Source organism: Physella acuta, unplaced genomic scaffold (assembly GCF_028476545.2).
Source record: "Physella acuta isolate Inbredline_101_S28 unplaced genomic scaffold, ASM2847654v3 ptg000005l, whole genome shotgun sequence".
Lineage (NCBI taxonomy): Eukaryota > Metazoa > Mollusca > Gastropoda > Physidae > Physella > Physella acuta.
In genome coordinates, this window is record NW_026731525.1 from 71,662 (window position 1) to 98,292 (window position 26,631).

Sequence of the window (26,631 nt, forward strand, 5' to 3'; positions counted from 1 at the left end):
GCCGCGACCAAATAAAACAGTGTGGGGTCGATCGGTACACGCAAAACGGTGAAATTTGTTGACGTAACTGATACTTTTCAAACAAATATAAAACACATTCAAACATGTGTTACAGATATAAAAATACCATATTACGACAGATAAAGACTTAAACTTTATTGACATATAATTTTTATTCTTATAGGACAACTAGAAGTAGTGAAATTTGTTTTTTGAAAACCGCAAAAACTGACCCTAAAACGCACTTTTTCGCCAGTTTGGACTACCTAAAACCATTCAGTTTGACCCTATCGTATTCAGTGTTTCTTTTAGGCATCTATCCACGGCACGTCCACCCCCCTACTCAAACAAAGTAGTAAAATAGTTTTAACATTGCTATAACTATGTCTATAACTGCCCATCTTCCACCAAAAGTATTAGAGTAAAAAATGGCTGAAAGAAACCCCGGTTCTTACGGGGGTCACACTAGTTATCAGAACAAAGGGTTTAATTTAAACTTTAAACGAACGCAGTATTGAATTTAGGATATTTTCGTATTCGGATATATGCGAAATCAACCATCAGAAATTTTCTGGCCCAAAGTTTCGTTCCTGTATTTTCAAGCCAGAGCAGAGTTTGAGCATGTTGTAGAAATGCCGAAATCGCTCTGCATACCATTGGCTTTTTAAAAATATATTTTAATATGTTGAACATGTTAATAGGTTAATTGTAGTATTATAAGGGGTACAGTTTTATTATTACCTTGCAGACGAATCTCACTTCTTGGGAGCAAAACAAAGACCCGGAGATCAAGGCGTCAATTTTCGTATGGTCCAGCGTGTAGGAGACGGGTGTGCCCTGTGTTGTGTTTGGTGATATGGTGGGACTGTGGCGAAAGGGAGGAACACTTATGTTGAGATGTATATATAATCAAGTAGAGATACACTTTCAGACATGACTGTCTATAGGGGTAAATTTCTGATTTTGTTTTTTTTATACACCGACACGCAAGTCCGGAAATTGGAATTAACATAGCTAAAATCGCACCAGATTATTCTATCGTATGCATATTCAATTAAATATTAGGGAATATTTTTAGAAGACTTGGCTTACAAATAGGTAGTGAAGAAGAAAAATATTGCAACTGAGTGTACACAATTTTGTACAGTGAGAATATTTAAGTCAACATAATTACAAAAATGTGACTTAAACATCGAAAGTGTAGAAATTGATAAAATATTGGATTAAAGTAAAAGTAAAGTTTCCCTTTCAAACCTGACGGTCTATGGGACAAGTGAAGTAGAGTTCACTTGTTTCTGTGACCTCGGCTTATGAAGAGATAGTGTGGTCAGCACTATGCCCAGCCGCCTTTACTTTCTACTGACTTGAACCCGGATTCGAACTCTATACTTACAGGTTAGAAGTCCAGCTCTCACCCGCTAGACCACGCCGTCCCCAAAATATTGGATTACACATCAAAATAATGAAAGACAACATGAATTAATGATAAATATGACTTCTTCATAGAAAGAACTGGAGTTAGCATGCCAAAATATGACTTCTACATCGAATGTGCGAGAGTCAGCATGCCTTAAAAATATGACTCACACATCGTATAAACTAGATTCAGCATGCATGACTTTACTAAAAATACGACTTACACTTCAGTTGAGATCTCTGTAATGCCGACATGACTGAATGACTCCATGTCGCAGTAGACCAAGAATGGCTCCTGGCCACCCGGCCCATCTATATCAATGTACATGATGGTGTTCTTCTTGATCTTGTAGGTGAACTTGGCTTCATGGCAGTCTTTAGGGATACCTGGGGTGGATAGGAACCAGATAATGGAGATTATATGCTTCATGGCATTCTTTAGGGATACCTGGGATTGATAGGAACCAAATAATGGAGAGCATATGCTTCATGACAGTCCTTAAAGATACCTGGGGTTGTATAGGGAGAAAGCCCATTTTCTATATAAATTATGTTTGGTTATATTTTGAGAGGCTTTGGCGGAAATGGAATTGGATCAAGCCCTTCCCCTTCAAGAAATGTCTAAAAGAAACTCCGAGCAGAGTTTCTTCCAGGCATCTCTTCGGTTCGCCCCCCCCCTCGAAAATTTTTTTACCGCCCCCCCCCCCCGAACGAAATGAAATTTATATAATTTATATAGAAAATATATACTTTTAACAGTGTCCGCCCCCCCCCCCCCCGAAGAAAGTTTACCGCCCCCCCCCCCCCGAAGATTTCATGTGCTTCCCGGAGAAAAAAGTCTGGAAGAAACACTGACTCCGAGTGCCGCATTTAATTTTCGGCTGGCCTCTTAAGTTGTATCGTAAAGTTTAATTCACATATGAATGAACCAGCCCATCTCACCAACAGGAACATCGGAGCAGACGACTGGCTGGATGTCGACATTCCCCTTGTTTCTGGTCGTCTGGTCAAAGTTGAGTTTCATCACCGGAAGTCTGGACTTGTCCATCACCCGTCCGTAGTCGGTGGCGATTGTCCTCTGGGTACCGTCACAGTAACAGCTGAGTGGACATCGCTTCAGCTCACCACACGCGCACTGGTAGATTGAAGTATGGTGTAGTTAAAGATTGGGGCTGCTAAACGGAGAGGCTCGAGTTTGGATAGATCGATTTCGTAGGACGTCCCTGCGTCCATCCCATTAGGGAAAGCAAAGTCGGCTGGGCATACAATAGATCACACTATACATTTAAATGCCATGGTCATTGAAAAGATGACCTCTAATTCACTTTCCATGCACTCAGGACGCGTAAAAGGAAACTAAAAAGTTAATTTCTTAATTGATTAATTTTATATTATTGAATGTTGGCTTGCAGATGGCACCAAAAATAGATTTTTTTTTTCTAGTATCGCAACCCACTAGTTTTAACTCTAGAAATATCCCTCATTCAAACCCTACGGTTTACCATCGAGCTATGGTTAACCCTAATCCTTACCCTACACCGACAGAAAAAACTCTCTATACCGCACTTGATTTCTACTTCAGATTATAGAGCACAAAGTCGTGTAAAAGAGTCATAATATCGGGAGTCGGACGTTGCGACAAATGCCCGAATGGACACAAGTGTCCATCAGGGCAAGTGTCCATTCGGGCATTTGTCGCATTCGGGCAAGTGTCCATTCGGGAAATCGGCTTCGGGCAAACGGCATTCGGGCAAGTGTCTTTTGGGAATTTGTCGTAGACCCATAATATCTTTGAAACGGATTCATTGACCAAATATGCTGTGTGAGCTTTATCTGTATATTTGGGGATGGGGTGTTCAGTTAGGAGAGCCCGTAAAGGTCTCGAGCTCAAACCCCGGGCAGATTAGGTGCGTTAGCTGGGGACACCAACCCATCTGGGAGAGAAAATTTCGAAATTATTCAGGACTGGAGACTCTTAGGTAATAGGATTACCACCTGTGGATTTTGATAGCTTCTGTAACCGAAGCTGACTATAACGGCCAAGGTCGAGAGAGGGGTCACGATGCATGGATAATCCATGATCTTCTCATCTAATGCCCAGGTATGAGCCTTGAAGATTCACATCCCTGGGTGTATCTGGAGCCAAAATGTAGGACAACAGCTGTCTTCTTCTGACAGGCATAATATTAGCAACAACTGAAGATACTGAAAACTTGCATATTTTCTATTTGCTTTGGTGTTAGTAGCTTGGGACTAAACCAACGGATATTTGGAGCCAATTAACTGCTCTGTTTACCTTCTCATCTTTGGTGCTCCCCCAATTTTTGTGTTCCTCGCCGTATGCGTCGTACCATTTTGTTCCCGGGAACATGGAGAATCCTTGGAAACATGAGAACCTGAAATGGATTTTTTTTAAAAAGTTTTGTTTTTGGGTGCAGGAATAGTAACTGCTTAACACCATGCAAGTTAAAAACAATGCTCAAATCTCTAAAAAAAAAAATAAATAATAATAAAAAAAAACATTCAAGGAAATACAAAAGTAGAGAAAAGTAAAGTACCCTTGAAATCTTACGTCCAACGGGGCAGGTGGAGTAGATTGTTTCGGCATATGGAGGGATAGTGTGGTCAGCACTATGCCCAGCCGCCTTTACATTCCCTAACATGAGTCAGGCACCCACCATAGCTAGGTGGACTCAGGGCCCACGATCTGAACTCAAGACATCCGGGTCAGCGGTCAAACGCTCTACCAGTCGACCACGCCGCCCGCACAAGGATTTGTAAGGCCGCACTTATTGCTAAGGTAATATTAATGTTGACGAGAAGAAGAGTAGTTTAGTTGGGTTAAGACTTCTTCGGAAAGAATAGAGGCTTGGTGGGGTGTGTGTGTGGGGGGGGGGGGGGGGCTTAACAACCTACAAAGAATTCAATATTTTTCCCCTTTGTCCGGGACTTACGAGAAATCCTGGTAGCAGAAGCCAGAGTTCTCCAGAAGTGACGCCAAGTCTGACGGCTTAGGCTCGTACTCGATGACCAGCGGTCCAGTAGCTTCAGGGGCGGAGAGAGGAAAGGGTCCAATGGCTGGCAACTTGGTGACGACGACGCCGTTGATTTTGTCACAGATCACCTGGTGTGACAGGTGTAATGTCAGTGTTTTCCAGCCGTTTGTACAGCATGGGTTTGGTTTTGGGTTATGGTTACGTTAAGGACATTTATAACAAAACAATACTCGCTATTTTGTTAATATGGCATTTCTAAGTGAACACCACACTTTACTTCAATATTTCATAGCCTATTTTATTTTTATTCGAAATGATACCGATACCTATAATACAATAATTTACTGCTATAAATTCTAATAAAATTCATTATTTATTAATCGCAGGCTATTAGGTTTTTAGCGTCAAAATAAGTTGGAAAATTTTGTAAGCTTAAAATGAAAATAAAAAGTACTAAACAATAAAATAAAATAAAGTACTAAATTTTTTTGCTACTATCAAAATTGTATTCATATCTGAATGAGCAATGCAGATGCCGCGCAACATTCTATCAGTATATAGGAAATTTTGTTATTCTCGTATCATAACAAAATGAATTGTGTAATTTCAAGTAATTTTTTTAAAAAGTAATCCTTGCAATACAAAACATCACATCCGAATTACAACCCACCATAAAAGCATCCGCGGGGCCAGTGAAGTCCGGATCTATTTTGTACTTGTTGCCGTTCGTAAACCTTGGAATTTCCTTACAGCTTTGAGGCAAGTCTATAAAAATAAAGAATAATTATATTACTTCGATATATCTAATTCAGCGACATAGTGCTAAGCGTTACACAAACACAATAGCACCAGATAGTCACACAACAGGCACATACTATTTTATTTTTACACAATCTTGAATTTTATTTTGCTCAACAGTTTGTGTAATACAAGAGATGTGTCTTTACCTAATTCAAATCTTATAAGCTCTTTCGCTTTTGACCCCTATGCGCTCTAAATGTTTTTTTTAATAGGAGAAAGAGTACATATTTTGATAGTTTTTAAAATACTAAAAAAAATCCTGATTTAATGTTTTGATAATTTTTTTAAACTAATAAAAAATACTGATTAAAAATTATATAATTTTATAAAAATCTTAAAAATGTCCTTCCTTACTTGTGCAGTTGATACCATTCCCGGTGTAACCGTTTTTACATTCGCATTTGAAGCTGCCAACGACGTTGATGCAGTTTGTCTTCTCGCTACAGTTGTGGGCACCTGGGGTAGCACACTCATCGGCATCTACAGGGAACATGGTATGATTGAGAATCAACTTAACCCACCTCAATAGCTGCATATAAAAGGGAGGGAAGGGTGTTGTGGTCTGGGGGGTTGGTTAAGACGGAGGTCAGTAGTTTGTTAACAGGTACCCCTGCCTCACCCCATATCAAGTGTTGGACTGAAGGAGAAAGTAAAAGCACGGTCGAAATAAACACGTCAAGCTCCTGGCTAGATTCTACAGCCTGTTGGACTCTCTAGCTTACACAAGCCGGTTATCTCTACAAAACTTTTGAGAGAGATAGAGTGGAGCAACGTCCATAAATTACGTCGGTTCATTTTGCAGAAAACATAATGACTTTTTAATTAGCATACTACAGGTAAACAGTGGATACACTGAGATGGACATAGATATACCATTATATAGAAATTAGTTAAAATTAATTTCATCTGCGGTTTAGACCTACAATACACTTTTCAAACGGATGATTTGTCTGACCAGCTTACTCTAATGTCTTCACCCTCCACTGGTTACACCCCCCCCTGCATTAACAGAAGAAACACCTATAAGGTGTCCGCCTGATTTAACAGAAGAAACACCTATAAGGTGTCCGCCTGATTTAACAGAAGAAACACCTATAAGGTGTCCGCCTGATTTAACAGAAGAAACACCTTCAGTGTGACACTGTTTCCCTGGGACTCACCTGTGCAGTTGAGACCGTCGCCTTGGTAACCCTTGATACACTCACACAAGTCTTGTTCGTTGCACACGGCCCTAGGCGCGTCACAGTCGTTATGGCTGCCACAAGCGACTGGGGGAAAAATAATTTGGTGTCATTACAACAGTAAAAAAAAAGATAAAGTAAACTTTTGAACCTGATAGCCCATGGAGCAGGAGAAGTATTCAATTGCTGTGCAAATATGAGGTAGACATTCCTCTTTTAATCATATAAAACATTTTTTTAATCTGTTTCTTTTCATTGAAAAGTCTGAACTTCAAAGATATGAACCAGACGTTTTCTGTGCAGTAATACACAATAAGAACTTAAGCCTGAAAACCCGAAAGTCTCGAGTTCGGATCCCGGGTTCGAGTCAGTAGGACGGCTCAGAGTACATTCGGCTTTAATGGGTACCTGACTCATGACTTTAGTATGACAGCTTGCATATAGTTCAACGAGTCTGTTCTTTCCTTGCAATATCTTATCAAATTTCATTTTATGTTATAAAAAATTTAAACAAAACTACTCCTTTTACCTAAAAGTCGAAAGAAATTTGAATGACAAAATAGTTTCACCCCTGAATTTCATGAGGAAAATTCTAACTAAAAAAAATGACTTTGTATTTGAACATCTAAATTGTGTGATCTTTATGTGTTTAATAAAATGCCCGTTTAGATAATCTAATCAAGTTTAAAAACGATTATGAAACCTCCACATTACCACTAAATTATTACAGTAAAAGTGTAAGTTTTCGGTATTTAAAAAAATTTAAAAGCTCGTTAGTATTATTTTAGTATTTTTAGTGACGTGAAGCGCAGAAAGGGAGATAATGCTAGCGAATGTAATTAATGAGCTCACTTACATTGACACTTAAAGCCATCACCACGGAAACCTTTGTAGGCGTCACAGAAGCACACAAAGCTGCCAGGAGAGTTTGTGCAGTTGGCGTGAGGGTCACAGGGACTATTTAGGCACTCGTCAATATCTGGAACAAAAGCTTGGTATTTTTAGTTTACGTCCCAATTCTAACTCATATTGTCTCACTCATTTAACAAAGTAATATGATTATATATATATATATATATATATATATATATATATATATATATATATATATATATATATATATATATATATATATATATTTACGCGTGCATATATATATATATATATATATATATATATATATATATATATATATATATATATATATATATATATATATATATGCATACATATATATGTATATATATGTATATATATATATACATATATACATGTATATTGAAAAGTTAAAGTTTGATCTACCTGTGCAGGTGTGTCCATTCCCCTGAAAACCTTTTTTACACTCACACTTGTATTCCTTGTTACAGAAACCGTGTTCAGGACAGTCGTTGTCTATAGCACAGGGTTTGTATTCTAGACAGAGACAAGCGGGGTTTAGGTAGTAGCAGAACTTTGTTCAAGTCAGAGATACATATAATTCATGTAGATAAGAGACCCATAATATGGACACAACACATTGATAAAATACATAGTCACAACTCAGAGACACAACATATTGATACAACACATAGGCACAAAATAGAGACAACACATAATTAGAACGATTAAAGATTAAATTATGCGTGATATCGTTCGACATTTTGTTAAATGGTATACTGTTTCTGAAATTGCATACCAATGTCAATAAAGACTGTTGTGATAGTTTAAATTCACATTCACTCCAGGAGTTCGTGAAAGTGGTTTACACGGTTTAGGTTTGTACCCATCACCCCCCCCCCCCTCCAACTTCCATCATAACAAAGAGGATGTATCTGATATATCAGACAAGAACCCGTTTCCCCTTTTAAAATCCGTCACCCTCCACAAATTCTCATTATAGAAACATGATTTTTCTTACCAACCTTACAAACTGTTCTCTCAATTTTGACCCCTTCCACCCCCCCCCCCGCCGCTGTAAATAACGACCTGACTTACCAACCGTACAGCCAGACCCCACCCCCAACCTGTTCAATTTTGACCCCCCCCCACCCCTGTAAAAAATCTGACTTACCAAGCTTACAACCTGTACCCCCCTGTTCAACTTTGAACCCGTCCCCCTCCACGGCATTCTCCGGACATTGGCAGGTGAAGGAGTGGTCAGCTTCAGAGTCCAAACACTTGGCGTACTGGTCACAGCTCAGGTAAGCGTTCAGACTGCAGTCTCCAAACCGGTAGCCGTCCCCTGTGAAACAGAATTCGTGGTATCGTTGCAGTGTACAATAGAATTGATTGTATTGTTGTAGAGTGAAACAGGGTTGGTTGTATTGTTGTAGTGTGAAACAGAACTGATTGTCTCGTTGTAGTGTTACACAGGATTGGTTGTATTGTTGTAGTGTAAAGCATGATTGATTTATCGTATTAGTGTAAAACAATTGATTGTCTCGTTGTAGTGTAAAACAGGATTGATTGTATCGTAGTGTGTAACAGTATTGGTTGTATCGTTGTAGTGTGAAACAATTGATTGTCTCGTAGTGTAAAACAGGATTGATTTTATCGTAGTGTAAAACAGGATTGATTTTATTGTTATAATGTAAAACAGGGTTGATTGTATCGTTGAAGTGTAAAACAGAACTGATTGTGTTGTTGTTTCTTGTATTATTTCTATCAGCGGTTCCCAAAGTTTTTTGGCCTACCGCCCCCTTTAAAAAAATTCACCAACCAACAGTTACAATACTACGAATAGCGTATGTTAAACGCGCACGGAAGCCGATACAATTCCAGTGCAGCTGGGTAGTTGAGATTTTTTTTTCAACGCTAGACGTTATATATTTTTTTTTCATTTTATATTCTTCACTTTTTCATACCAATGCAAATATATTTGTCATCAATTTAAAAGAACGAAGTACAAAATGTTATAAGTAATCATTTTTACTTCCTCGTATATACGAAGTATTGAGAAAGTCTTGTAGTCGTGCAAACAAAAATCGAGATTTTTGCAAATCTCGACGTTTTACATCTCCATGAGTCGGAAAAACATAATTTTGCAATCTTGTCCATAAGTCTGTGTGTGTGTTTGTGTATGTGTGTGTGTATGTATCTGTGTCTGTAAACTCGACAACTTGAGTACCGTTACAGCAAGGTTGATGAAATTTCAAAGATAAGTATTATATCAAATTTGTAGATCTATATCAAATTTTCAGCTATTTCCGATAACCGGAAGAGGAACTTTTTCTACTTTAAAATTTTCAAAAGCCTAAAACTTGAGTACTATTTTAGATAGATAAATGAAATTTTACATGTAAGTAAAAGATCTAATTCTCTGCCTTCTATACCATTTTGAGTAATTTCCGTTGACCGGAAGTAGTAATTGTCGCTATTTCCGATTTTCACAAGAAACGCATGTGAGTTTATAAAGTACTAATAATATTCCGCACTATTATGCACAGATTGTTTGGTTCAAGCCAGTAAAATGTCCCTGAGTCCACCCAGTTCTGATGGGTACCTAATCCAAGTTAGGGAAACTAAGGCGGCTTGACAAAGTGCTGACCACACTATCCCTTCCCGAGGTCTCTGAAACAGATTGACTCTACTTCATCTGCCCCACATGTCTTGGGCAACAAGTGGAAAAAAATGAGATGAGTAAAATTCAACGGGCGTAAAAAAATTATTGAAACATATTCAATTTTAACTTCAGTATCCTGTATTAGTTTTAACTACAGTATCCATTATAAAGTAAAGGACTTACTGAGACAAACATAAGGGGCAGTTGAGTTCTCAACAGTTTGGCAGTGGTGCCCTTCCGTGCATGGATCAGAGGCGCAGGGATTCTCAAGTTTTACGGCAGCTGTAAAAATAAAACAAATGTAAAAATTTCAAATCTATTTAATTTGTTTATGGATTCAAAACGAAAAAAATAAACCGGGAGTGATCTCCCCTAAACTTTCTCGAATATTCTTATATAAAACAACATGGGATGGGAACTCGGGATATAGTTATGATTTTTAATCCATTTTTAAATACTTAAACTTTTTAAAATAGAATAGAATCTCATAGAAAAAAGAATTGCGCACCAAGTGAACGCTAAATAAAGATATTCATAATAGTGCGCAAAATTATTAGTACTTTATAAATTTACATGCAGTTTTTGAGAAATCAAAAATAGCGTAAATGAGTACTTCCGTTCAACGGATATTGCTCAAAATTTGACAGAAGGTATAGATATAGATCTTTTACTTACATGTGAAATTTCATTTAACTATCTGAAATAGTACTCAAGTTATAGGCTTTTGAAAAATTCAAAGTAGAAAAAGTACCACTTCCGGTTATCGAAAATCGCTTAAAAGTTGGTACGGATCTACGATTTTGATAAAGTACTTATATGTGAAATTTCATCAATCTAGCTGTAACGGCACTCAAGTTATGGTATTTACACACAGACACACACAGACACACAGACATACGGACAAGATTGCAAAATTATGTTTTTCCGTATCAGTGAGGTGTAAAACGTCAAGATTTGTAAAAATCTCGATTTTACAAGACTTTCTCTATACTTCGTATATACGAGAAAGTAAAAAAAAACCATGGGTATTAATTTTTAAAATTGCCTAAAATAATTAATTCAACGCTGTATTTAAAAATAATTATTCCTTTTAACCATAACAAAAACATTGACAGTAAATTAGTAAATTAATGTATATATATATATATATATATATATATATATATATATATATATATATATATATATATATATATATATATATATATATATATATAATATATAGATATATATAGATATATATATATATATATAAATGTATAAATATATACATATTTGTGTGTGTGTGTGTGTGTGTATACTTTGATAATTTGGTATGGCGACTGAATATTATGCTAACCAGACGGCGACTATGATTAACGTAAACCAAAGTAATATGAAATTTGTGTTTTCTATGTGCATCTTTTTAAGGATCGGAAAGTATGAATAAATTAAGTACTTTAGTCTGATATTGGGGTGTGGTTTTGTCAGGACAGTTTAGGTGTAGTACTACACTTGGCTTGTCGGGAAGCTAGTATATCGGGTTAACTGTTATTTTCGGCGGTTAAACTGCTAAAATATCACCAGATTAGTTAAAATCCGCAAGTCTTGTAAACAGTGGCTTAGCGATGTCGGGTGTCACCCGGTGCGACACTTAAAGGTGTCACCCCCCAGAGGTGTAGCGATCCTTCCCGGGGACAAACTTTCAATTTTCGATTTACACCCCCCACCCTCAAACTTTTGATTTGCACCACCCCCTCAAATTTTCGATTTGCACCTCTTAAAAGACTATTTAACACTCGAATTAATTACTTAATTAAGTGGAATTATCATTTTTCTTTATATATTTTGCTATATTTTGTCTTGGTGTCACCCCCCCCTAAATGGTGTCACCCGGTGCGGTCCGCACCCCCGCCCCCCTCCTCGCTACGCCACTGCTTATAAACCCCCTCTTTCATTCGTAAGGCAATCTTAAACTGGTTTTGAAAAACATCGCATAGATCAGAGTCGTAGTAAAAAAAAAATTGTTAAACAATCAAACATCGAAAAGATGGTAAAATGATTTATTTATTAAACGTGACTCACCCGCGTGAAGACTCCGGCTCAGCGCGAGCAACACCAATACATATAGAAACAATCTAGCCATTCTAGAGGCTAAGTTTCCTCTGTTGACAACGTATTCTCTTCGCTAATTTATACTTGTTTTTGTCAATTGTTTAGATCTGTTTAAAAATCATAAGACTATTAATTAATGACAAAATGTGGTAAGTATTTATAGAAATTTTTGGTCTAGAATTTATGAGGTTAATCTTTACCCCGTAAATTCTACACTAAACATATGTGTTTATTCTGTTTTCATTTCTTCATACAGGGAAAGCAAGAATTATGAGCTTAAAATTATGGTTTATAAAGATTGTCATATAACTAAACAGATTCATCATTTGTTTTCATTCTTGTCTATTTCTAACAATTTTGGTAATATAACTCAAGCTACTGCCCCTACATGAATGCGTTCTTATGAGAGCTGGTTTTTGTGTAACAAATAAATGGTCGTTGTTTTTTCTTTTCTTTTTTTAATGCTGTTTCACAATATATATGCAAAATAGTTAAAATACGTTTTAAATAGCAGAAACCGATATGTGCACATTTTGAGAATCGAAACAAAAAGATTTACTATCTGAAAAAAAGTATCTGATTATAATTAATTGAAATTAGATTTTTAAAAACAATTAAAAACTAAAACGTTTTTTTGCGAACTAAAACTTGATCTGAAGCAGACCTACCACTGAGATAAGTCATCCATATCTCGAGGTCCACACATGTGGCCGATACATCAGAATGTAAAGCCTTTTATCTTACCCCACTCAAGCAGTGAGTAAACTGTATTGATCTGGTTGTTTTCCGGACGCAAACGTTTTGCGCGGTGACTAGAGTGTCCACGGTGGCAAAAAAATGAAAAGTCTTCATGCGATTACTTAATTTAAAGAAAAAGAATATCAATCCATATGCATTTTTAAACAATTTAGTGATAAGCACCACTTCCTGTTTATGTAACAAGTACAAATTGTATGCACCCTTATTTCCTGTTCGTACCCATATTCCAAAAATCAATAATACTATATCTGTTGTATTGCTGACAATAGAATAGAAACATACAATATAGACCTACAACAATAATATGTACAATGGACATTTGTTTTTAAATAGTTTTCGCTCCTCCGCCACGTGTAGTAAGTGCTCCTCATAAGCCGAGGTCAGAGAAACAGACGAACTCTACTTCATCTGCCCTATGGAGGGTCGGTTCTGGAAAGAAATAAACTTTTGTTATAGCTTCTGATTGACAATGCGGTCTGAGCAGAGTTTCTTCCATGCATCTCTTCGAGATGAATTTTATATAGTAAACATACACTTTTACTAGTGTCCGCCCCCCGGAAAATGTTGACCGCCTCCCCCCCCCCCCCGAAAACTGGAAGAAACACTTGGTGTGAGAGGCTACGAATATTCTCTCTTCGTCTGCAAAGAGATTTGGAGTGGTTGTGGGGTGGGGGGAGGCGCTGAACGGTGATATTAAACGTATGCTGTTTTTTTTTAAATACGTAGTTTTTTGGCAAAATTTATTCCACAACATTCAAAAATTATTTTCGATTTTTACAATTTGAATCGGTGTCCTTGCAATTATACGAAAGCAAAGTAAAACATTTCTCAGTTCAATGTACAAATACAAAGTTGTTTTGAAAGTTAAATCTTCAATTTTTTTTCCGAAACGAAAGATAAATGAATTACGCAGAAGTCTGCTGGCTATCGCTCAATTTGGACCATAAATCATTGTACCTTTCATCCTATGAACCATTTGAACCCGCATTAAAAGACTGACGCGATAATCCCATTGTAAGGTTTTTACTGTTAAAAATACCTTTAAAGATTATGCGCTTTTTACCGATTAAGGACCAAATATAATATCGGTATCTTAACTCTGATTTATAAAAAAAAATGTGTTATCAGTTTTTTGCTTTGAGAGTACATTTCAATCGAATTTAGTTTGAAGTTGTATTTGCATTGCGGGGTTAAAGATTTAATAAAGTAGAAGTAGCGATTAGATGACGTTATCTGATGACGTAGGAGATATCTGTAGGTCAAAGAAAACATGTCTTTGTCGTTATTCGGTTCTTTAGAGTTTATAGTGATTCGAGCTTTCAACAATAAACTATAGAATTACAGTATCTACGAATTCGCGAGCTCTTTGATCAAATGACATCGCTTCTTGGCTGTCTAGACAACTAGACTATACTTTATGTGTCGTAGTCTGAAGTAGTTTGGCGTTGGCCAGATAATCTTGAGACTCGGATCTTCAAGCCAATTTCACTGACATGCCAGCTGTAGTTTTTCTTCTTCTAATAACCTCTGAGTGGATTTCCTTAAAATAATTAAGTATTACGTGTCAACATGGTATGCACTATATGCACTATGGTTACACTGGTAAGTCTACATTGTGGAAAAGGCAAAATAATGCCAGAGATGTTGGTTTTAAAATTGTGTGGGTAAGAGGAAACTTTAGATTCAATTTCATGATCGATTTTTAAAATTGAAGTTTGATCCCCCTATAGGCGGCAACACCACCTGTACACGTGTATTTCTCAAAGATCAATAAGTTTTATCAGGGGAGGATTATAGATTTCAAGTACGTTTTTGTAGCTCTGAAAATGTAACTGATAAAACTGTTGCATTTCGGGATGGTTACATAATTACATAATTCAATTAGAAATTAAATCCCCACCCCCAGAGAAAAAAATCCGGAAAGGAACCCTGGGAGTCGAGAAAGCCACGTGAGTCCCGTCATTAACCCAATCATTGAACCCAATCATGAAATGCCAAGGACAGACACTAACTTTCATCTTAACAGTAGACTTAAACCCTGCAATAAAACTAAATCTATCGCCCCATACAAAAGCTGTATCTTTCATTATCCATCGCCCCAATCAATCATCAGCCCATTACTGATCAGGGCCAACAGGCATACATTAAAAGTTAAAGCTGGCCAAGTAGTGTGTGTGGGGGCGGGGGGGGGGGGGGCGGGGAGAGGTAGTAAAATTTGCTCTCCATATATTACACTTTTTAGTTCTAGTCATAAACACCAATTGCCAAATACTATACGGCTGGACTGCCATAAAATACTTACTTAATGGGCGTAACCATGTCGTTTTTATCTGGACACAGTATAGTAAGTCGATTTATATTTTGTTTGAACACGCGTTGCCAGCCAGTCTTATATAAGGCCGTAATAAAATATTTCTGATGGTGGGTCGCAGTGGCGTAGCTAGGGGAAGGCGGGTGGAACGGCCGACCCGGGCGCCAAAAGGGGTAGGTAAAAAAATGAAAAAGCTCATTTTAAGCTGAAGTACTCAATTTTATACATTCAAATGGGACACCAAACTAAGGACTGGTAAAAAGCACCATCAATCTTTTCAAATGGGTGGGGGGGGGGGGGCGATTTTTCGCTGACATGAATAAATATAATATAAATGGGATGGGGCGCCGGAATATTGGTTGATCGTTACAAATGACGCCCCACGCTCCTAGAAGTCGAAAAAGGTAGAGTTTTTTTTTGTGTAAATTGTAGTACAATTTATCGATATACCTAATATATATAATATATACCAGTCAATATTTTAGAAAAGCAAATATGCAATTTGAAGTGAGTGGAGGGTATGCTGTTTTTCAGGAACGAGTGGTGGTGTATCTGACGTTATGTATCTATAAAAGACAAAGTGAAAAGTGGAGGTAAAAATCGTCAAAAAACGTAATTCTGCCTTTTTGGCATGTTCATCAGATCATGTAAAGGGATGGAACTCTAAACACGGTTGTATTGCCATTCTAAACCAAACGGCGACTAAATGTTTGTAAATATTTGATCTTTTATCCCAACACTATCCGCGTATACATCCGCGACCTAGACTATGGCCTAGATTGTTCTGATGAGACATCCAGTCCCTCACCCTCTAATTCATGGTATATTGAGGGGTGCTATGATTAATATTGGCTTCCCCGGGCAGTTGCTGAAATTTTTAGGGGCCCATATATAGATATATATATATATATATTTTTTAAGTTTTTATTGTAAAGAAAAACAATTATGTTGTGAAGTGAAATTTACTATGATTTGTAAGAGGAAAATTGGAGATCCTTAAATATCGGGGGGGGGGGGGGCGGCTGTATCCCTCTCAGCCTCCCCCTTAATCCGCTACAGACCCCGAGGCAAAGCGTGTATTGCGATCAGTTCACTATACTGTACCTTATATTTCAATGACATCAAATTTATTTCAAACATAACGTGTTAATAGCAAAACGCTGGAGGAAAAGGTTAAAGTTTGAGCACGTTTAAAAGATTTAGAGGAGCATGGTATAGCCTGCATGGGTCCCCGCCAAAAGTCTTCCAGTGAACGCTTATTACGCACTGAAAATCTAAACAGCATTGCTTTAAAATAGCAACAAAAAAAAACAACCACAAAAAAACAACCAACCAACAGAATTGCTGCGCCAGACTTGTGTACGTAATATAAGATCAATTAAACCAACACATACAATAAAAGAGCTAATCTGTTTTGTTTTAGGATTAAGAAGGTTAATCCTCTAATCGGGCGAATAGGGAAAACTTAGCCACGTTGATAACTTTGATCAATAGTTATTGATTTACACCAAACCTGTTACAAAGCCAACATCTCTGTTGTTGCTTGTATGTTCAAGTACTTCCGTAAGATGAAGGCCGGGGGTTAATATATATGCATATATATATATATATATATATATATATATATATATATATATATATATCTGTGATCTCAGACAAAATATATCAGGGAAAAAAGGATACCATGATGGACAACATATCTGAGACAAAATAAAACATGGCAAAATATTTCTAGAATTTATGACTATTTAGAGAAGCGAGGAAAATGCACCTAACTTTTATTCTAGACTGATTGTTTTTATTATTGTAACTAGTAGAGTAATATACGTAGGTTAAAAATATGTGGTAGAGGTATGTATATAAATAAATTTGTATATATATATATATATACTTGCTGCATAGCATTGATTCTCTACAATGTAAAAACGTTTTAATACGGCCCTCACTAAAGTCCACAGGTTAAACCACTGGTTGTTTCATCTGAAAACAGGTGACGGACAGATTATCAGCATAATAGACTGTCTATGAACAATTTTCAGGACTTTTTATTGCAAGTCGCTGTTGCATAGAACAGAATAACCTATTTCATATAGAGCAGCATGATAGTAACGACTATAACATTGTTCTACAAGCTTTGTCCCAACACAAAACGAAAACAATAACATTATTCCAAAAGATAACAAAAAAAAAACAACATGAGATGTTTTGTGCAGAAAAATCTAGGACCCAGTTCAAAATTTTATTCAATGATTTATGTTAACATCACATGACTGTTTCTAAAGAAACGTTTTAAAACTGAAGCATCACATAGCTCAACATAATCTTGATTCAATCTTAATTTATGTTTACTATAACCAAATCATAAAGTATAATAGATTTTGTACAGAGATTATCTCCCTTAAGTTAATTAAGCCCCCTTGCACTAAGTACATGCAATACTACTTTTGACCTAAGTAGATTGATAACTCATACATTAATAAAGAGTGCACAATTATAAACAATAGTGTAATTCAGTGTACAAAAAATAATTATACTTTATTTATGTTACAGAATGAATTTCATAGCTTAGAAATAATTTCAATGCCAAAGCACTACAACTTTTCAATGAATTCCGACAAATCAGGAAACCTATTGAATTATGAAATTTCAAGAAAATTAAATTTCACTCAATGCACTAACTATTTTAAAGTCTGCATTACAGTATGGAAATAAATATTTATTCTTTGTGGTCTAACTTATTGAACAGATGGTTACAAATATTTACATTTGCTTTTTTGTCAGTAAAAATGAGTAACTGTAAATTTGCTAGGCTCAATCTCAAGTCAGTTTTTATTTCTTTATTTTTCATGTCATTAAACAGAAAAGAATGACATATAAAGTAGCATTGTTGGAGTAGCCTTAGGGATGATCTAATAAGTGATCTGAGTTTTTTAAATTAGCTTTATTCTTGAATTAATTTAACCACTTTATAAACTTTAACAAAAAGAAGAAATAAAATAATACAATTTTTAAGATATTAGGAAGAGGTTGAAAATTCAATGCACTTTTATTTACTAGCATCTGAAAAGTAATAGTATCTATATTGAATGTACATCCTTCAAAATCTGTAAGTTAAGTACAGAGCAAGTGTTTAACTAAAAATAAATACTAAAAAGTTGAAAAAAGTTCATCCCATAAAAATTGAAAAATAAAGAAATAAAATTAACATATTTAATCTGTGAATATATGTATTGGTTTGAACGTTTACTGTTATTTTTTATATAGTTGAGTGCAACTGTATGGTTTCATGTAAGAATGCTTTGTAGAAAAGATGTTTTTGTATCATCAACTCTACTTCATAATCTTGTTCAAGAAAAAAATGTTTTACAATTCTTTGAGAAAGTTAAAATATCACATCAACAAGAAACGGATTAAATTTACATCAAATTAGCCATTTCAAATATTGTTTTTACTTTATTTTACAATTAAGGATAAAAAGAACTTAATTTTCTTCTGTCTGCTAGATCTGATAGCAGTTATAGACTTTGTTAGCTTCTTGTTTAGCCTTCAACCTGCATTTTAGGGGCCCCAATTTGGTCCTTTGTGATGCAGTCGCAGCCCTTGATGACATCAAACTAAAAGAAAATAATTTGTGCAGGCAATGATGGTGATAAAAAACATAGGATTCTAATTAAAAAATTATTTTGGTAGTTTACACTTTGGTAAACCTATCAGATGAGATAAAGATTAAATTTGTGACAGGGCTTATAATGTTAAGGCCCAGATTGATTCAACTGTGGTCCTTAATAATAAGATCCTGTGTTCATGTATCTTTGTAGAGTCTTGAAATATTACATACTATCCTGTGTTGTGGTCTAAGGACATATCAAGTAATGTACTATATAGTATAGTGATGCATTAAAAATATTACATTTTGGTATTATATACCTAGTGGATGATTCTGAGTGTTTAATTTTACCATAGGGACTAAGCTTATTAAAAAAGCACTAGTTTTAGCTGAAACAGAGGAAGGGCACGAAGAAAAACTGTTACACTAAGGTGATAAACTTACGAATTTGACGGTCTTAGTTCCATCGCTGCATCTCATGATGGCGCTCTCCTGGCCTGTGACAGTGCCGTGGCAGCAGAGCTCAGCGTCATCATCACAACCTCCGTAGCAGGCACCGAAGTTGATGCTGCGATCTGCTACACAGCCATTGCTGTCCCTCTCTACCCTGTAGTTACGTATCAGACCACACTGAACTGGTTTCTCTAGAAGAGGAAGAAAAATATTGAAATAATTGGTAAAAGAAATCAATTTTAAAATTATTAATTTTTAAAATTAAACTTTGATATCACTAAGACTTCAAATCAAAATTAATTAAACAAATGTAATTGTATAGCAACAAGTTTAGCAAAATATTTACTATTTTTTAAACAAACGTAACATATTTTTTGTAAATAGAAATTTGTTAAAATAAAAAAAATAATTATCAGCTAAATATAATAGTTATTACCAAAAATCATACTGACTCAAAAATGTATACAATCTGTATTATTAAACTTAAAATTCTTTAATTTTTTTGACAATTTAGTGGATTTAACATTAAAATTATTTTTAATGTAGCAACAAGATTAGTAGAAAATTATTTATTTCCCACCTTCGCAGGCTCGAGGCTCAAGGACCTCAAAATCATCTGTCTTCTTGTCACAGACTTCCTTCATAAGCTGACACTCATTGTCATAGGTCTAGTGGCAGAGGGCAAATCAAAATATATGTCTTAATTAAACTAGACAAGGATAAAAATAAATGGCAAAATACAGAATAAAAGCTTTAGTTCACTTTACTTTAAAAGGATTTTTAAAAAGTTTAACAAAAATGTAATCATTTACTTAATAGCAAAAAGAAAGTACAGTGTTATTTCCATCCAGCTGCCTTGTGTCTTCACAACACGAATTATTCTACATCCTTGACCCAATAGGGCATAATAATAGCATTATATGTTTAATACTGTGGTATACGACCCAACATTTTCATATATTCTTCACGTAATAATTTTTAACACAGTTGAGGTTTTTAAAATATATTTATGTTAACAGAGTAGATAATTCCACACAGATAAGAGGATAATAGATCAAATGAAAAGAGAAAGAACATGCATGTATATAGATAAAACTGAAAACAAACACTAGAAAGAATACAATAAAAAAGTCCCAGAGGGGAATGTCTTAAGATGTGGACAGTGAGGCAATTACCATGATGATGTTAACAACTCGGCCACAGGCTGGACTGTCCACTGCGTCTGCACATGTTGGACACTGACATGAAGGCTGGTTGTTGTCGTCTGCTACACACACCTTGCCTGGCTCCTTGCAGGTGTCATCGCGACATGGGCCTAAAAAATGGGACACCCTTTAGGATTATGTTTATACAGCAGTTATGTGGGGTAATCTTTGGAGTATGTTTAAACAATTAACAAAAGGCTTAATGTCTATCATGTAACCATTTTTGTAATGACATGACAGAAGATTTAAATGAAGACCTTACCATTGTCACAGGTGATGTAGCCTACCTGACAAAAGATATCAGAACAACTCACCACTGTCACAGGTGTTGTAGCAGGGAATGTACTCAGTGTCATGGATTTGGTTGTTGGCGTTGGCAAAGTAGACGTCCCTGGTCCTGTTCTTGGTTCCTTGTTTACATTTCTCACTGCAGTCTCCCCAGTCTGACCATGGCCCAGCCACAGCTAGAGACACAACATTGGGTAATATTAGATGTTGGGTACAAAATATTACGTGTACATCTTTTGTATACATTACATTGTGTATATCCTGTTGTAAGCAATATGTCAAAGATTATAATTTATATTGGCAGATCCTTAACAAAACCTGTCATAGCTTTTTAAATATTGTTTAGTTTACTATTATTCTCATTTCCATTATATACACTGATCTTACACAATAGTTAAAGGATTGATTGAAATTTCATAAAAAACAGTAGGATCCAATTCTGACACAAAAAAACCATGGTTACACAAAATATTCTGCAAGACTGCAACAAGTTTGTAAAAGAAAGCTCAAATTTAAAAGACAAATGTTAAAGTAAACATCAAACATAATATAATAAATATGTTTAAATTAAAGCTACTGATTTAAAAAAATATTTTTAGAAAAAAAGTAAAATTCTAACTTACGAACTCCTCTTCCTGGGCAAGATTTGCCGGTGAATAGAACATCAACTTTAGTTTCAAACTCAGCTTCACATGTGGCTTGTTTCATGTGGCAGATGCTGGTGTAAGTGACTTTGTTGGTGGCACACACAGTCTCTGTGTAGAACAATGCAGAAATATTCGTTTCTATACTGTGCTTATTTTGTAATTAAAGTTTTGATAAATCAAAACATAGGAAGATTACATACCATCTTTGTATGTTGCTATTGAATCCTCACATTTAGGACAGCCGCACTTTGGTTTCCCATTAACAAGAGAGCAATTGGAGAACTGTTTCTCACAAATCACTTTAGAGCAGGATGCTAATCACACACAAAAATATTTAGAATGATACATTATAAATGCAGCAAATAGTAGTATCACAAAATACAGAAAATATTGATAAATATTTCTAACTCATTATGATGAGATTACTAGATTTAAATACTATTTAAATACCTAAAGGTCAAAAGACCAGAATAATAAACTTTTTTTTTTTTTACAAATGTGACAATAGTTGGCACAAAAGCAATAGCTCACATTTGTCATTTCTTTTCATATTTTTCTGTATGGCGAGTGTTAAATAACTCTTCCCTTACTTTTCCAGACCCAAGTTATATCAGGGAATATTGAGAGATGCTAATCTGATTCAAGTGCTAGAAATTGAACTCTTTAGAGTTGAGTTAGGAATACAAGCTTTTCTGCAATCTTCCATTCAGCCATACAATTTAATAAACTATGAAATACATCTGATCTTTCCACAGTTGCTGACACAATATGGCTATAATAATCAAATAGCTGACACAATATAGCTGCAATGATCAACTAATTTACATAATATGGCTGCAGTTAGCTGACAATAGAGCTGCGATAATCAAAGTAGCTGAAACAACAATAATATAGTTTCAATGATCAACTAATTGACATAATATGGCTGCAGTTAGCTGAAACAATATAGCTGCAATGATCAATTCGTTTGACATAATATGGCTGCATTTAGCTGACACAATATAGCTGCAATGATGCAGTTAGACCTACTTTGACAAGCTCCCTTGTAGTCTACCGTCAGGTTAGCATTGGCTGTCTTACATGCAGTGATGGCCAAAGACCTGTAGCTGGCATATGTTACAGCATCAGTACCACATACCTGTCAGGTAGATTGCATTACATCAAGGTAAACAATTTTCTACATGACATTACATTAAGGAAAACAATTTTCTACATTTCATTTCATTAAGGTAAATGATTTTCTAGATTTCATTACATCAAGGAAAATGATATTCTAGATTTCATTACATCAAGTTAAACATTTTTCTAGATTTCATTACATCAAGGGAAACTATTATATGAAAGTAGACTTACAAAAATTTGATATAACTTGATGAATAGTTTAATAATAGCTTTTTAATGTTATATTTCCTTTTAAACTATAATAATTGCTTATTACTTCACATGTATGCTACAATTTAGTATTAAGTTTTATATAAAATAAAGCCCAATGGAAATATTTTAGAAATCTGATAAAAAAATGATAAAACTAAGGCACCATTTCTCAGATAGATGCGGTTTAAAAAAAGAGTAGGAAATGTGAGCATAAAATGTGGGTAAATTACAAAACTTTGAAATGATTTTATGATGTGAGTAGAGTTGGGCAAGTTAGTTATGAACCTGACAGTTCATGTGTTTGAACTTGTGTCTTCACCTGTGTCTGTGACCCTAAAATAGTCAAGAAGTGTCGTCAGTGCTACTTTACCCATCTGTAAGTCAGGTATGTGAAAGTACGTCTGTAGGGGTGGGAACTCAGGGAGATCATAAGTATAAAATTCAATAAAAAATCATAAGAAGTAAGTAACATCTTCTAAAAAAAAGAAATAAAATTAGGAATTAGGTTCAGTTTAAAAAAAATTATGACATTAGTTCAGATGATTTAAAAAAATAAATAAAAGTGAATCCACAAGCTTTGAATATATAAACACCATTTTTAAATTTATTTGGGTTTCTTGAAGCGTAAAGGAATTATTTAAAAAAAAAAAACAACTGTAAAAAAAAAAGAAAGTACTTTCAGACAAGGCCTTTACAAAAAAGAAAAAACCCATAAAAGAATGGTATTTAAAAAAATAAATCTAGATCCATGAAAACGAAACCCAAGAATCTGATCACCTTGCCAGGCACAGGGCAGTTCTCTCCCTTACAGGCACAACATTTGCCATTTGGTGCAGTTGCCTCAGTTGTATCTCCTATTGCCACATATATTAGTCATTGAAAACAATTTCTTCAATTATTTTAACTAGTTATACTTTCTTATATACAAAATTTACTAAATTTTACTAGTAAATTAAAAAAACTTTTGTTGCAAAAAAAAAAAAAAAACAACTAAAAAATTGTTGAATAAAAAACTGAAGTGTTGTGAAATAGAAAACTTTCTGTACTTACTGACACAAGCACCTGTAGTGCTCTTCTTGTAGCCAGCACAGCATTCACATGAGAAACTTCCTGGGGTGTTGACACACTCAGAGTTGGCTCCACATCCATCAATGTGGTAGTAACATTCATCAATATCTGGAATCGTTTCATTAGCTCAATTCAAATATTTTAGGAATTAAAATGTCAAAATTGAAGTGTTATTTTAACAAAACAAATTGATTTTAAAAATAGGATTTATTAAACTTTACAGAAGAAAGTTAGTTTTAATTTAGATGTAAATATTAAAATAAAAATCAACAACCAACTATGATACAATTGTTCATCTTGTAAGGTAAATTTTAGAGCTAGTGTTGAGAATTTCTGTATATACTATCTTAAGTATGAGATTACATATTTTATTGATTTAAAAAAAAAGTACTTATAATGAAAAAATTTGGAGTATTTAGAGTGGATTTAAAAATCCCTTGTCGAAAAATTAGTTATATGAGAAAACCAGACTTACGTCTATCTTACTCATGCATACTTATCTCAGAAGAATTTCTACCATGTATTAAGACATCTACCTAGTTCAGCTATAACACATACCTTTGCAGACTTTTCCATTGAGGACAAAGCCCTCTTTACAGCCACAAGCAAAGCCTCCATCAAGGTTGATACAAGTTTGGCCAATCATAGTGCAGTTGTCCTGGCCAGTGGCACATTCATCAATGTCTGCAAGTTAAGAGTCATAAAGTATTTTCATTTTACAATATTGGAAAATCTAAACCATCCTATAGATGACTTTTTAAGGAGTTAATTCTATTGAGAAGAAATTAGTTTTCATTTTCAAGCTTACAGAAAATAAGCATACCTGGCAAGATATGAACCAATCACAATTTAAATAACAGGCCAAACCTTAATTAAAATAAAAAACATTATCATCTTCTGCTGTTATTTGTCATTGTTATAATCTACTTGTTAAAATCTAGAGTTGAAATTTTCTCTTCAATTCCCTTTAAATGTTGTAGTTAATTCTTTTAACCTCACCTTCACACTGATTGCAGTCTCCAATGTATCCCATCTTGCAAACACAGGTTCCATTTTTACACTCCATGTTAGCAATTTCACAAACAACACCAGTACATATATCAGCTGACAAGACAGATTTGTTAAAAGTATTATTTTGTGCTCCCCATTTTTAAACAAAACAAAATAATTTGGTACTATAAAAAATGTATTCTTTAAACAAAGGGTATGTGGGCCTAAATTAAAACTGTAGGTTAAAAAAAAAACTAGTTTTTTAAACTTCAGATTTGTTTAGAAAAAGAAATATTAATATTAGTATAAAAAATTAATAATAGTATAAAAAGTTTACATATTGTATAATATTTTCCCAGAAATAAATAGTTTTGTTAGACAATTGCTTTTAAAGAAAAAAATTATTTTAATTCAGTTAATATCCCAAGGGCTGGAAGGCTATATTATAAGACCTACTGTGTTTACACAAAAAAAGAATATGATTACTTCAATAAAGTTATACTTTTGGACCTTTCGGCCGGTAAGGAAGATGAAGTGAAATTAAAATTAGAAAAAAAAATTCAATTTAAATTTGTAAATAACTATAAGGTCAGTAAATGAACTGTTTAAAATCCTGACAAAGGGAATAATTTTAAATTGTTTTATTGTTAGAAACTTACGTTCACACTTGTCACTGCCTTCCTTTATGAGGTAACCCTCCTTACAGTAGCAGCCTGTGACACCATCTTGAATACGACACTCCTCATTCTCTTCACAGCCTGCTGGGGTAACTTTGGTGGTGTTTTTGCCAAGGCAGGTAATTGAACCTGAACAGTCGGGGAGGTAAAGAATGTCACCCATCTGGTGAAAACAAAACAGCAGTTAGAATATGTGAGTGATGTATGCTTTCAGAACATAAGAGCCATATTACAGGTGATGTAGAGCTCATCTGTTTTAGTGACAATGTGAATTATTATTTGGCTTTTTTTTAAAAACAGCTACTTTTTTTTATCTCAAATGATCCAAGAAAATGCTCTATGAAAATTCACATAACAACTTATCATAAAATGATTAATTTAAAATAAAAAAAAAACAACATATATAATAAAAATATATAGCAAATTAGCCAAAATTGTAAGCAGTGTAAATAAAGTGGGGTATTGTGGTTTATTATGGACACAACATTATCATCTCTTCCTTTTTGTGCCCAAGACACATGGGGCCATCACAGAAAGCTCCCTCTGCTTTTGTCAGTTACAGGCAGTTTTCTTGGCAGTCCCCCATGACAGTCCTGCCTCTGCCAGCAGCTTCTCTGCTGTGCACCTCTACGTCTCCCTTGGCCTTCCCTGCTTTCTTTTTCCTTGAGGCGTCCAGTTTAGCGCCATTACTGTAATGTCTTCAATATTCACTTAGGACATGTTCCATCCACTGCATCTTCTTCTTTAATTTAATTTGGAAACTTCCATTTCCATCTCTCCAAGTAATTTATCATTTGAGATGGTGTTAGGCATGGATGCGACATATATAGCTGTAATTAATTATTAAATATTACTGAGAATGTAGTCAACTTACAGCCATGTACCCATTGTTACGATAACAGCCGCACTCCTCACGTTTGATACATCGGTCATCTTCCATAACCAGGCCAGAAGGACAGAAACAGCCTTCAATGCAGACAATGGTGTCTTTGACTAGGTTGTTATTGACACTCACACAGGTTTCCTGCTCTTCTGTGCCGCAGTCTTTGTAGATCATGTTGTTCTTGCATGTTGGTTCTGGAAGAAAAAAGATAAACACACTAAAAATTTTCAAGAATTTATTTAATGTATGAAAATTATGTGCTTGGTTTTATTTTCAGATGACTTTGAAAGAGAAATTTTTTGTGGTGGGTAAAACTTAGATCACAACCAAATTTCTCAAA

At 35.0% G+C, this 26,631-nt stretch overlaps 2 protein-coding genes across 2 annotated transcripts in view; both read right to left on the reverse strand.

Annotated features, from left to right (window-relative positions):
* The window catches only part of LOC131936280 (uncharacterized), a 46,945-nt gene extending 34,108 nt beyond the window's left edge, over positions 1 to 12,837 (reverse strand). Inside the window, exons 1-14 of the mRNA XM_059293229.1 lie at positions 12,698 to 12,837; positions 12,000 to 12,136; positions 10,119 to 10,217; positions 8,445 to 8,615; positions 7,697 to 7,807; positions 7,251 to 7,373; positions 6,374 to 6,481; positions 5,568 to 5,693; positions 5,083 to 5,177; positions 4,371 to 4,540; positions 3,713 to 3,812; positions 2,359 to 2,551; positions 1,641 to 1,803; positions 742 to 865 (exon numbers count right to left, since the gene is read on the reverse strand). Of these exons, the coding sequence (XP_059149212.1) occupies positions 742 to 865; positions 1,641 to 1,803; positions 2,359 to 2,551; positions 3,713 to 3,812; positions 4,371 to 4,540; positions 5,083 to 5,177; positions 5,568 to 5,693; positions 6,374 to 6,481; positions 7,251 to 7,373; positions 7,697 to 7,807; positions 8,445 to 8,615; positions 10,119 to 10,217; positions 12,000 to 12,060 (1,644 nt within the window). The 5' untranslated portion in view covers positions 12,061 to 12,136; positions 12,698 to 12,837. The remainder of the gene's footprint in view (positions 1 to 741; positions 866 to 1,640; positions 1,804 to 2,358; positions 2,552 to 3,712; positions 3,813 to 4,370; positions 4,541 to 5,082; positions 5,178 to 5,567; positions 5,694 to 6,373; positions 6,482 to 7,250; positions 7,374 to 7,696; positions 7,808 to 8,444; positions 8,616 to 10,118; positions 10,218 to 11,999; positions 12,137 to 12,697) is intronic.
* A 4,470-nt stretch (positions 12,838 to 17,307) lies between these two features.
* Positions 17,308 to 26,631, reverse strand: part of LOC131936443 (uncharacterized) — a 53,725-nt gene continuing 44,401 nt past the window's right edge. The window contains exons 46-59 of the mRNA XM_059293469.1: positions 26,283 to 26,485; positions 25,391 to 25,571; positions 24,741 to 24,845; positions 24,300 to 24,425; positions 23,724 to 23,849; positions 23,451 to 23,527; positions 22,329 to 22,437; positions 21,500 to 21,613; positions 21,276 to 21,407; positions 20,679 to 20,828; positions 20,335 to 20,474; positions 19,740 to 19,827; positions 19,151 to 19,350; positions 17,308 to 18,713 (exon numbers count right to left, since the gene is read on the reverse strand). Of these exons, the coding sequence (XP_059149452.1) occupies positions 18,639 to 18,713; positions 19,151 to 19,350; positions 19,740 to 19,827; positions 20,335 to 20,474; positions 20,679 to 20,828; positions 21,276 to 21,407; positions 21,500 to 21,613; positions 22,329 to 22,437; positions 23,451 to 23,527; positions 23,724 to 23,849; positions 24,300 to 24,425; positions 24,741 to 24,845; positions 25,391 to 25,571; positions 26,283 to 26,485 (1,826 nt within the window). The 3' untranslated portion in view covers positions 17,308 to 18,638. The remainder of the gene's footprint in view (positions 18,714 to 19,150; positions 19,351 to 19,739; positions 19,828 to 20,334; positions 20,475 to 20,678; positions 20,829 to 21,275; positions 21,408 to 21,499; positions 21,614 to 22,328; positions 22,438 to 23,450; positions 23,528 to 23,723; positions 23,850 to 24,299; positions 24,426 to 24,740; positions 24,846 to 25,390; positions 25,572 to 26,282; positions 26,486 to 26,631) is intronic.